We start from the raw sequence: 12,786 nt of genomic DNA on the forward strand, positions 1-12,786 counted from the left end.
GGCAAACTTAGATTGCCTTTCAAATGTATCATGCACAAGGAGGCAGAAAAAGTATGAGGAACACAACAAATACACGATGCATGATGTCTGTCATGGACAAAGCTCTGTGACATCAAAATTCAGCCCTGTATTTCTAATTGACACTCAGCCCTAAGCCAGTCTATATCTCTCAACTTAACCTCCCTGACAAGGCTGTTGTGAAGATAAAAATTAGAGATGGAAGCCACAGATCTTCTGAGAGGAAAAGAGAGAAGAATTTTTAAAAATCCATTCTTCTCTGATGGCTTAAACTTTTTTCTTCATAACATTTGGTGCAGAGACAAACAGGTGCTCCCCAAACATGAAATAAAGTTGAGGTCTTGGAATATGGGATTGGTCCCCTAGAAAAGATCCACATGCCTAAGGGGTTGTATGGTTTTTGCCAGCTTCTCTCCTCCTGCGGTAACCTTTCAACACCCTTCCCCCCATGCTGCTTCTGGGAGTATCTCATCCCCCAAGATCAGCATGGGGGGGGGCAGCGGAGGCAGCGGCAGGAGAATAGAGGCATGAAAGTTGTGCTTCTGTACATGTAATTTGGATAGTATGCAACCCACTGAAAGCGAATAATTTGCAAAGTTTAGAATCTATAGCTATTGCAGATAAATACACTGAAATTTTGCCCTTTCACTGTGTGGACTTGTTGGGGATTTTATTATTTCTTTAAAAAAAAAACACCAGTGGAACTTAGCAGTAGTTTTTCTTAGCAACACACTGGATAGTTGGATGTGACACATTGCACAAAAACGCTTAGTGTCCCCTTTTTTTTAAATCATGCATGATTTTTCAGTTTGTCTTGCATTTGACAGTGCTTCTAGATAAATAAATCTTTTCTCTTCACGTTTCCTTCTTAAGAATTTCTTTTTCAGTCATAGGAGCCCTGATACTTTTTGATTTATTACATAGCTGCCAGAGCTACCAGATAAGAAAATCGGTGTCAGTCATATTTTCTCTAGTTGAATATATGACAGTTAATTGGATCTATGACAATTAATTGTAACAACTAGTAGAATGACAAGTTATCTAAATTTTTCAGAGACAATGGATCCAGAAAGTTTGCTCATGCCAGGGAGAGAAGGCTGGAATTTTAAAGTTATGAAAGTTGAAGTATGAGGGAATGTATTTCTTTCTATTGGCTGATTTCCACAATTAGAGGTGCTGGGGTTTCTGTTGGGAGTGAGTGCCTAGACTTCTCCCATAAAGCCTAGACTTCTCCCATATTCCATTTCAGGATAGCTATTGTAGCCTCTTGTCTTCGAAGGAAGTCCTGCCCCCATAGCACCTAATGACTCTGTATTATTTCTGCTTTGGGTGCAGCTGCTTCCTGTTTGTCTGATTGGTACAGAATGATGCCACATGGAATGAATGAATACATATACATACACATACACATACACATACCCATACACATACACATACACATACACATACACATACACATACACATACACATATACATATACATATACATATACATATACATATACATATACATATACATATACATATACATATACACAGGGGTCATTTTGTAGAAAAAGAGCTGGAGGAACTCATTAGCATAACTCATTAGCATATGCCATGCCCCTTGCCAGCACCGGAAATGTCATTGGCATAACTGATTTGCATATGCCACACCCCCTGACATCACCTATCCTGGCTGCTTTGGACCCAATCCTGGCCATTCAGGGCCAAAATTGGGCCCAAAATGGCAAAAAAGGGATGAAAATGGCCGAAAAGGGGCCCAAAATGGTCAGGATTGGGCTGCTGCTGAACAGGAGAGTAATCCACCACCCGTCAGAGGCCCGATCCAGGCCATTTCGGCCCCAATCCAGGATGAAATGGGCCCAAAATGGCTGAGAGTCAGGTGGGTGGGGCCACCAGACATGTGAACCTCTTTGGGGAACTGCTGGAACTGCATTCCTGTGCGTTCCCCCTCAAAATGAGCCCTGCATATACATATACAGAACAGCATAGTACAGCAGTGAATACTGTTTGAAAGAATTTCATTTTCATAAGATCAGCTGTATGATGATATAGTCTTAAGAGTTAAATTCTCTAAGTCCATTGAGTTCAATGAACTTAAAAGAGCGTAACTATTTTTGGGCTGCATTGTGTAGTGCAGTCCTAGGAAAAGTTTTCTGGGAGTAAGCCACATTGAATATGCCTGAGTAAGATTCTCTGTAGACTTGCTTAATCCAAATAGTCTTTTTGGCTAAGCCATGATCATAAATAATCAAGCACTTTAGCTATACCCTTTAAAGCGACTTTTTATTTCAGAAAGGAGTATTTTAGCAGTTGTTCAGATTCTTCTGTTACAGCTTGTTAAATGCTATACCCATTACTTTTGGAAAGTTAAATATGCTCTTACTAAAAAGTAGGACCCATTAGGTTTTGAGTGGTCTACTTTCACTAGAAGCAGTAGCCTCAACAGTAGCTTGTGAAGTGGCAAGAACAATCAGCGCTGCCCAGGAAAAGAGATCTATTTTGAGATCAGTCAGTGATGCCTCTCTCTGGAAACAGATTGTGATATCATGTGGTGTGGAATTATTTTATCTCTGTTTCAGTTAATTATCTCGTATGCTATGTGCATAAATTTCTTAGATTAAAAAAATCACACTGCAAAACCTGGAAATGACTTGGTCTTCTCATGTTCTTTGTTTTCATTTTCTACAGATTGTTTCACAGAGAAAACTCTCCAAGTCTTTATTGAAACATGGCAACACAGCAGGGAAATCATCCATAACGGTGAGTCTATCTGAGATATTATTCCTCCTGTTTTTGCCTCAAAAATTGTGTAATTCTCAGCAATATTATTCTTGTTATATGTTGGAATTCCCAAAGTTTTGCAGTGTTCTCGTAACGTTCTGGTGGTAAATTAACAGGAGAGAAATAAAATGTTATAATATTAATTAATAATGATGATAATTATCATAATTTTTAACCTTAATAGGTCTAATTAAAGCTTTCAAACCTACATGTGCAATAAAAAATTACAATAAAACAAAACTGAATTCCCAAATTCGAGTTAGTTTAAAACAGAAAATATAATAAATGGGCCATTAAAAACAACAGCCTCATTCATTTCTTGCCCTTAGTTTTCTCCAAATACTCATTTGAATAGGAGACTTACAGTGAAATCCTATGCAGAGTTACTCCAGAAATCAATGGGCTTAGACTGGAGTAACTCTGGTTTACTGCAAATCTTTTTCTGGCCAGGTAAACCTACTTCAGAAGGGAGTTTAAAAGAAGGGGTGCAATGCATTAATTATTGCCATTCTTTGATGGAATCTCCAAGACAAACAGACAGAAAAAGAAAGACCAGCCTGTATTGGGAAAGGGATACTTAAGAGAAGTTATTCCTTCTGAAACTGGGCCCTAAACTGTTTTGACCTCAAAAGTTCTATTACACAGACAAAATTAGTTTATGTTATGTATAGTTCACGTTTCTCACTGAGAATCAAGTTGGATTAAGTCAATAAACAGTTCAATACAATCAGGTATGGAGAGCAGAAATTTGCAAACAAGCATAAGTCCAAATACAGAGCTGAAACAAAACCTAAGTAATTTGACATGGCATATTAAACAAAATAGAAAGTACCCATCCTTACAGCAATGGAAAATACACAGTATTAGAGTCTACAGCTGCTATCCCTTTTCCAAGCCATTTCTCTGAGCCGTTTCCTTACAACACACATTGTCCTCTGAGATGTTGGAGAGACTGGAAGAGTCTGCATAAGCTACAAAATGGTGTCCTTAGAAGCTTCTAAGGTTCCCTGTTTCCCAAATCATCATAAATACGTATCGTTACCCAGAGTATAAATTGCACTAGGAAAAATGTATGCCAGTGAAGGGCCAAGTTACATATCACACAAGAGAAACTTGTCTCACATGTTTTTTAAATAAAAAAATTGGAGAAGGATCACTGGGAGAGGGAGTATTTAATCCTTTCCTCCCACACTTCTTCCGTGATTTAAATAGCCCTTCTGAAGCTACAATTAGTTCTGTGGAAAGGAAAAGGTAAAACACTGTCATAGATTCCACTTGGTGAATACCTGAATCCAGCAATAACCAGCTGCAATGCTATGTATGCCTTCAAAATTAGATTTATCTGGACCATGATATCCTTACCAAGTTTTAATCAGAATGTGGTAAAAGATTTCACCAGTAAGAACAAAGTTTCCATAGTAGTATGTATACTCTTTAACAGGGCTTTTTTTCTGCGAAAAGAGGTGCAGGAACTCAGTGGTGGAACTCAAGACTGTACGATGATGTCACTTTGGGTCAGCTGGAACAAGGGGGGAGTTTTTTAAAGTTTAAATTGCCCTCAGCAAAAATGGTCACATGGCCGGTGGCCCCATCCCCTGATCTCCAAACAGAGGGGAGTTTAGATTGCCCTCCGTGCTGCTTGGCGGCACTGAGGGCAAACTAAACTCCCCTCTGTCTGGAGATCAGGGGGTGGCGCCACTGACCATGTGACCATTTTTAAAAGGTGCCAGAACTCCTTTCCACCATGTTCCTGCTGAAAGAAAGCCCTGCTCTTTAATGTTAGAGACTAGAATACCATGTTGCTATTTGAATATTGTATGGGGTGTCTGAGTAATACGTATGCTCCATAACTTAGTGATCGATTATGCCAGATATATTATGGACTCATAGCACTAACCTATGAGATCAGCTTGGGCCAAAAGACACTTCTTGTCACCGGACCACTAGCGGGAGAACAGATAGAGCATCTCCCAGTAATACAGAAGTTGCACATCCTTACTTTGAATCACTTAGTATTCATTCTTGGGAATGTGTGTCGGTCACATACTATCACATGTTTGCAGCCTGACAATGCTTGCAATGCAAACCACTCCCATGCCTGCATGTTGCAAAATGGTACCACCATCAATGTCATTTTTCCCCTACTTAAGGCTGCATGTGACTTTCTGCTTAGGTAATTGCTGAAGAATTGTCTGGCAACGATGACTATGTTGAACTTTCCTTCAGTGCCCGGAAATTAGATGACAAGGTAAGTTAGCAATTTGTTGTTAACCTTACCAAGAGGCATAAGAATACAGAAAGATGTTATTGAATGAGACATCCCCCCTAGCAGCTATTCTTGGAGCGCTGATGTTATTAAACATATCAGAGATCTCCAATCGATGCTCATAATGAGGCTTTCCACCAGTTGCATAGTAATTAGACAAAATCCCAATGGAATGTAATTAAGACCAAGGCAATTTATTTATAATGAGACCTCATGTTTTTAAAATGCCACCAATCAAATTTGTTGGCTTTTTTTTTAAAAAAAAGCCATCAAAGACCTAATATTCAAGGCGGACATCATAAAATATAAATTTGGGAACATTTGGGATTTGTTTGCATGTGTGATGTTTGGAAGAGTTTTTTTCTAGAGAAATGTAGTAGGGAATTTCACTCTTTCAGTATGTGGTTACATATTTTGCCTATTCAACCAAAAGTGTAGTTTCTGATCAAGAAAATATTCTTCATTCTAGGGGCACTATTATTGATGATTGTGCAGTACTAGCCAAAGACCTATCATTGTGAGGGGTGTTAAGCAGGAAGGGCTTAGACATTACAGATGCTAAGCCCAGATGCTCCTCGTGCTGTGGAATCCCAGCCAATAAGGGCAGACACTCAGTGCAAGGGATAAAAAACATTCTGCCCTCTCTACAACAGCCTCCCCAGATACAGAGTCCCTTGCTTTTCCTCATAGGAATGAGTGGTAGTCATTACCCTAATGAAGGACAGAGCCTATTCTCCAGCTAAGCCACTCACAGTGAAGAGGGTGTTGGCTCACTGCAGGGGTTTGGCTCACTCCTAACCATTAGTGGTGTTATGATGATGGACTTCTCCTCCTGAGTCCTGAACGAACTGCTGCCATCTAGGTCCAAGCCAAAAACCTTGATGACTTCCCTTCATCCAAAGCAGAGCTGTGCATCAGCTTTAGCTATTACTGTTCAACCCGTAGTTTAGCAGTATCAGTAGTTTAGTTGTGCAACTAACACCCAGCATGGTGCAGTGGCTTGAATGTCGAACTAGGATTTCAGAGACCAGGGTTTGAATCCCCACTTTGTCATGGAGGCCTTGGGGCCAATCACTGTCTTTTAGCCTCACTTATCTCACCGAATTGTTGTGAGGATTAAATGGAGGAGAGGAGAACAATGTTATTGGGCACTTTTGGTCCCCATTGGGGGGAAAATATGGGTATAAATATCTAAATAAATAAATTTATACTGTGGCATCATGTATCTATTAAGCTGGGAAAACTCACCTTGATTTGCTTACTTGGTATGTGCCCTTTTATAACAGGAATAATTAATTAAGTGCCATCAAGTTGTCAAGGAGAACTTATGGCGACCTCTCAGGGGGTTTTCAAGACAAGAGGTGAGCAGAGGGGGTATGTTGTTGCCTTCTGCATAGCAGTCCTGGACATCTCCCATCCAAGTACCATTTGCCAACCAAGCTTAGGTTCCAAGCTCCCGTGAGCTTAGGCTAGCCTGGGCAATTCAGGCTGCTACAACAGAGAAACAGCAGTGATAATATCATATGGTTCTGCCCCTCTTCCTAGTTCCAGAAAGCAAAGGGGGTATTGCTGGTGTCATCCGTAGCCAATTGGAAAGCCCACCTGTGCCATTTAGAAGAAAGGAAGAATACCATTGTAATAATATAATAATAATAACGTTCGATTTATATACCGGCCTTCAGGATGACTTAACAACACCCACTCAGAGCGGTTAAAGATGTTAAAGATTACTGCTTTGCTAGTGCTTGAGCAACAATAATATCCCAGCTCAAGTCCTGCAGCCCAAACTTGCAGGTGGTCATGCAAGTAGAACCATTGGGAGGCAGGGGAGGGAGAGTGAGTTTTACTGACATGGGAGGAATTATGAATGTGTGTAGCATTTACCAGTATAGGCTGAATGTGATTAGTAACAGCAAATCTAATTAAAACTGCCAGAAATACTTATGTAGGCAAAGCATAATGAATTTGTAATTTGCCTAAGGTACAAAGGTTAATAGCATCCCTAAGTTGAGGATCTTTAATCTCTCTAAACATCCAGGACCTTAGTTGTGTGTCTCATCTAAAAGGTGAATTATCCCTCACTGGGAAGAGAACTACTTCATAGTCTTTTAAAAAACAAAAAAACTTGCCTGTTATATTTAACTCCTTGGATGTGAGTGGAAGAGGCTAAATTTAGACACACTTTTTAAAAAAGCTATGACATAAAATTATAGCAGACTTGTGAAGTGTAGTTTGTGCTCATTTGTTCATCCCAAATTTTGTTTTAAAAGCCCCCAGATACAAAAGAGCAGGTGCTCCAATTGTTGATTTCCCTTTTGTTTCTATAAGTGTACTCCATAATTTGGTGAAAACAAAAGGCAGTTGTTAAAGCCGTTAAGAAGTTCCTTCAAGACGGTTCTATCCCAGGTAAGCTTCAGCAACAGAGGGACAGAGCCTACCCCATAAGTGACACTGAAATGAATGGAGGTATTCAGCAGCACCGTCTGGGGAAAGGCACACATGCTTTCTATACATGAGCCCAGTTCTTCACGGACCCCATAAGAAACAGACATTCAAAATAGTGATGTAGCACATCCCATTTGGTATGTGACAGGATTTAAGACTGCACACAGAAAATGAACACAACAGAAAGACTATTTCTTCCTAATGTGTTAGCTTTCTAAATGTGGGGAAGTTCCCTCCCAGCATTTAAACGTGCAGTTTCAAGCTTGCAGTCATACGTGCTGGATTCTCAGAAGCATTCAGTATCATCAGGTTATTCCAGATGTATATACTTACCCTTAATTAAAGCAAGACTAGGGATGCAATTGGACATAAGCATCAAGGCAGATTCATCTCAAGTAGACTACCCATTTGCTTTTATATTACAAGGGGCTTTCAGATTTTTTTTTAACAGGGAACCACTTCTAAACTTCCTGTAGATTTCAGGATCCACTTGCAAAGAAACAACTACCCACTGCTTTTTCCTACCCCAACATAAAATGCACAAATATCATGTTAATTAACATGAAATCATATTATAGTTTATTTTTTATATTGAGTTCAGCATTCATGAACAGCATGTTTGTATTTCATAGCCATTTTGCACCTTAAGTAGAGGCAAACCCAGATTTGTCATCAAGCCTCCCAAGAATGTCTTCTCCCAGCTCACCCTATTCATCCTGTTCCTCCCTTTTGGTCTCATAACCTACTTGTGAAAGAGTCATCATGACCCATTTTGAGGTCCAGTTTGAAAACCATGGGTTATTTTATGAGTCATGTGATCATAAGGAGAGCTCTTATGGATCTATGGTTACCAGGTCCCCTTACACTACCGGTGGGAGGCACTCACCTCCTCCATGTCCCTCACACACGCACACTCCTGTGCAATGACATCACTTCCGGTGATGGCACTTCCAGGCTACATCATCGCGCAGGCGCAGGAGTATGCATGCTTTGCAGAGGGCCCTTTTGGGCCTCAAATGGGCCCAATTTGTCCCACTGCAAAGCACAGGGGCACTTTCGGGGCAGCACATTGACATCAGTCCTGGGAACTAATGTCATCATACCATCCCGGGAGTGCACCAAGGAGGCCCATTCCCACGCCTTTCCCCCCATCAGCCAGGTGAGTGGTGGCGGAGGGTGAAAGCATGGGGTCCCCAACTCCCATCTACCACTTGGGCACTCATAAATGTAGATGGATCTGAATCTAGGGCCCATCTAGTCCAGAATCAGGATGACCTGCCAGATTCTCCAGGGAGCCCACAGTTAAGGCACTAGATGAGTATAGTTTGAATAACAACATACATTTTGACATTTTATATACTGCCTCTCTAGAGAATCTGCTCTTATCTTCTGTTGCAGCCTAGTGCTGATGGCCAGAGGGGCCGCAGGCACAATGACAAACAGAGACCAAACACATAGCTGGAGATTGGCCGGCCGGGATTTAAACTGATTGGCTGCCGGCTGCCCTCAGCAGCCTGGGCCAGCCAGCAGCCAGCCGCCGCGCCTGCTCCGTCCTCCGGCCCCGCGGCAGCAAACCGAGCGCCCGGTAAGTCGGGCACTCGCGCTTCTAACATAACTTAATTTCTCTAGCTTTTGGTACTGAGAACTACATCCACAAATTGTGTCAGGATAGTGGAGTTAATTAATCATAAAAGGTATGATTATTTTTAAAGAAATTAGCTTAGTTGTCCGCTCTCTCTCCTCATACAGATACACATATCTTTGTAGTTCCCCAGCTACAATGTGTGAAATGACACTTAACAAAGGTGGATTGCTATGTGGCTTTTTGTTCACCTACGTTCTTATGCCCTATAGAGGCCCGATGTGTCTGCATGGCAACACACACACACGGTGCATGTATATGGGTGATAAAAAGTGGAGACTTTTCACCCTTGCTTTTTACTGTCTATGCCTGTCTCCTAGCTTGGATGATGAAATTCCAACTGGATAGGAATGGCGGATCCTCTTAAAAAGCTGTCTCCAGGTTACCGTTCATAACTGCAGCCACACATTGTTGGTTGGATATTGCACTATTGGTATACTACAGGAATCACTTTCATTTAGATGGTCTTTTCCACTCAGGAAAATCCAGTTGCAGATTATTGCAAAAGCACAATGATAGCACCATATCCAATGATGTGTAGATGCAGCCATAATTTCTGGGGTATTTCATAATAAAAGTTGTACCTTTCTCATGATCCTTGTTTAAATGAAACAGTGTGTCCAACACTGAATAGACTACTTGACTGGCTTAGATAGCATTTTCTTCTCTTCTTCCTTTCCAGCATGTGGTTGAGCCCCATTTAAAAACAAACTCTGAGAATACATCACAGACCCTATGCATTCACACTACCTTTCTCTCTGTACTAGAACCAGGAGGCATGGCTGTTAAATCACACCACTTGTTACTTTCTGAGTCAAGTGACCGGTTCTCAGTGAGCAGACAATGTGCTGTCTAGGCCTTCTGTTTTCCTGTCACTCTTGCTTTAACATTGGCAGGGACTATTCTGCAAGACCAGTGATGGAATAAACATTGTGGTAGTGCATTCATCAGAGAGCAGGATGAACATGTGAGTTTTTTATACATCCTGAGTAGAAATGTATACCACAACTCAGTAGCATCTCTAACACAGATCATGTTAACTGCATCCCGTGGGAAAATGTCACTGTTTGTTTACTTATTATTCAGTTATGGAACTACTACTTTTTTTTTTTGCCCTTTTGGAAATGTCACATGTTGTGGCAAAAAGAACTGCCTTATTTGAAATGAAAGATTAAGGAATAAATAATGTATCTTCAGCAACACAGTTACTAGTTTGCTGATCAGGGCTGGCTTGCACAGAGCAGTTTTCATGGAGGTTGAATGAATCAGGTAGAGTGTTGACAAATTGTCAGTATCTGTTGTGTCTGGGATATTATCTGTGAAGGCTGGTATTAGGGATTACCATACTGAGCATTCACACATCCTGTTTGTAGATTGGCTCATACTGAGAGACTTCTTGACAAGCTGAGGATTGGGAGGAAGCTGGTGGGCAGATTTTAGCATTCACTATGGATTTTTGTCGAGCTGCCACTCAGTATTCCTGATTAGAGATGGGCATGAACAGGAAAAAAACCAAACACGATGTTCATTGTTCATTGCCATCCACGAACAGGGATTCACGAACATCGATGGACATGACATGTTCACAAACATGTTCGTAGTTGGAGGTTCGTGAACGGCCCCCTTGGGACTTAGCTAAACTTGAGCCAGGAAAGGCATGATCCATGGGTCTCCCCCTTTAATGTCACTTTCTCTTCACAGTGGCAAAAACTGGACTGCCTGCTGGAAGCTACTTTGAGGGGTAACAAACTGACTTTCCCAATGTCCAATATCCACCAAATTTGCAGGGGACATAGTCCTCACTGTCCTCCGAAGACCCTCCAAGTTTCAGAGAGATTGCACTCCGGGAAAGGCATGATCCATGGATCCTTCCCTTTCCTGTCATTTTCTCTTCACAGTGGCAAAAACTGGACTGTCTGCTGGAAGCAACGTTGAGGCGTTACAAGCCAGAAGGAAAGCCAGAAGGAGTTCAGACAGAGTTCAGACAGTCCATGCCTATGTTGGCAGGGGCATTTATTGAAAGGCGCCAGACTGTCTGGCTTTACGAAGGGCTGATGAACGCCACAAACAGGGCTTGGAATGAACACATGTTCACCAGGAATGGGGCCTCACGAACAGCTTGCTCACAAACAGCTGATTGGGCTGTTCGTGGCTTTTTTTGTTTGTATTGCTGTTTGTGGCCATCTCTATTCCTGATGCAGAATATTTAATGAATGACATTTAATTAAATGTGTGGGGTGGATGTGAGCTAACAACGTGATATGTGAATAGGCCTAAATCAGTAGAACAGGCCAGTGCTGGAGAACTTGCAATCCTTTCCAGTGGCTCCTTAGCAATTGCAGTTGATGGTCCATGATAGCCATGGCACAGTCTGATAATAAGGGATTTCTGAAAAGGAGCAAAAGCACAATGACAAATAAGGAGGAACACCCTCTTGCCCTTCCAGTCTCAATAGCATCTAGGCATTGTGCCATACAGGTGAAAATATTGAGCAGAGAGAGGAGAAGAGCGTATGCTTGCTTGTGTTGATGTGTGCAAACCAGTGGTTTGAGTGGGGTGCTCCCATGCACTCCCATCAGATCCAAGTGGCAATGGCACGAGTAGTGAGAGAGCACATGGTCCCCCCCCCCCTCCTGCTACCCTGGAAACAAAGATTATCTCTGCAATTCACTTGAAGCAAAGTGTGCTGAGAAACTACAGGCGCAAGCCACACCTGTTTCCGCTCTTCTCCTTGGTCTCCCTGCAGGGATGCCATTTGACCACTTCTTATTCCCTTGCATCCACACTGGAGGGAGAATGGAGTGTGTGATTTTACACTCGGCATTGATGTCACATCCAGGTGAAAACTATAGAATTTCCAGAGTGTTTGTTGAAGTCATGCATGGGTTTTCATTCATCATGCAGTGTCATGTCCACTTCTTGCCCTGTCCCCAAAGCCCCTGAGAGTGCCAAGTGGTGGCCTGGCAACTCTTTACCCCTGGTAGTTTGGTGCCCCAAGTAACCACTTTGGCAGTAAAATGGATCCATAGCAAACACCTTGAAGAAGAACTTAATCAAGTGAGCATTATGTGCATATTTCTCTTTGTATACATGACTTCATATGGCCAACCTAATATTGACAGCAACAGTTTGGCTTCCAGAGGCAAGTTGGTTTCCAGAGGGAATCTGTATCTGCATTGAGGGTAGTTGTTGAAAAAAATAGTGCCACATATTAAATTCTGTGGAAAATTGTAGAATGCTTGCTGGATTTTGACTTGAGTCCCCTGAACTAGACAAAACAAATATTATTACTTTTGTAAAATCCATGAGCATGCACTTTTGTTCATTCAGCTCTGGAATGAAAATGATCAGAATAAATATTTATATCTTTTTTTGTCCAAAAATGTATTATTATATATACATACCCATTTTGTTATTGACACAGAGTTATGAAAATACCTGTAAATATTATTTGTTCTTGCAAAGAGGACTTCACCAACTTTGGTATCACGAAACAAGGCTGAATAGGCCATTAGTGACAATTCTGCTAGCGTAAACATTTTGAGAACATCTTTAGCTATGAACTGAAATCTTCTGATCTGGAAAAAAACCCTGTTTGAGCAAGAATGATGCTGGATTGTTACTAAGC

General features: G+C 41.4%; 1 protein-coding gene across 1 annotated transcript in view; it reads left to right on the forward strand.

Annotated features, from left to right (window-relative positions):
• The window catches only part of CPNE4 (copine 4), a 197,303-nt gene that overhangs the window by 102,095 nt on the left and 82,422 nt on the right, over positions 1-12,786 (forward strand). The window contains exons 3-4 of the mRNA XM_054991399.1: positions 2,713-2,784; positions 4,979-5,053. Coding sequence (XP_054847374.1) covers positions 2,713-2,784; positions 4,979-5,053 — 147 coding nt within the window. The remainder of the gene's footprint in view (positions 1-2,712; positions 2,785-4,978; positions 5,054-12,786) is intronic.

The sequence above is a fragment of the Eublepharis macularius genome, chromosome 11 (assembly GCF_028583425.1).
Source record: "Eublepharis macularius isolate TG4126 chromosome 11, MPM_Emac_v1.0, whole genome shotgun sequence".
Lineage (NCBI taxonomy): Eukaryota > Metazoa > Chordata > Lepidosauria > Squamata > Eublepharidae > Eublepharis > Eublepharis macularius.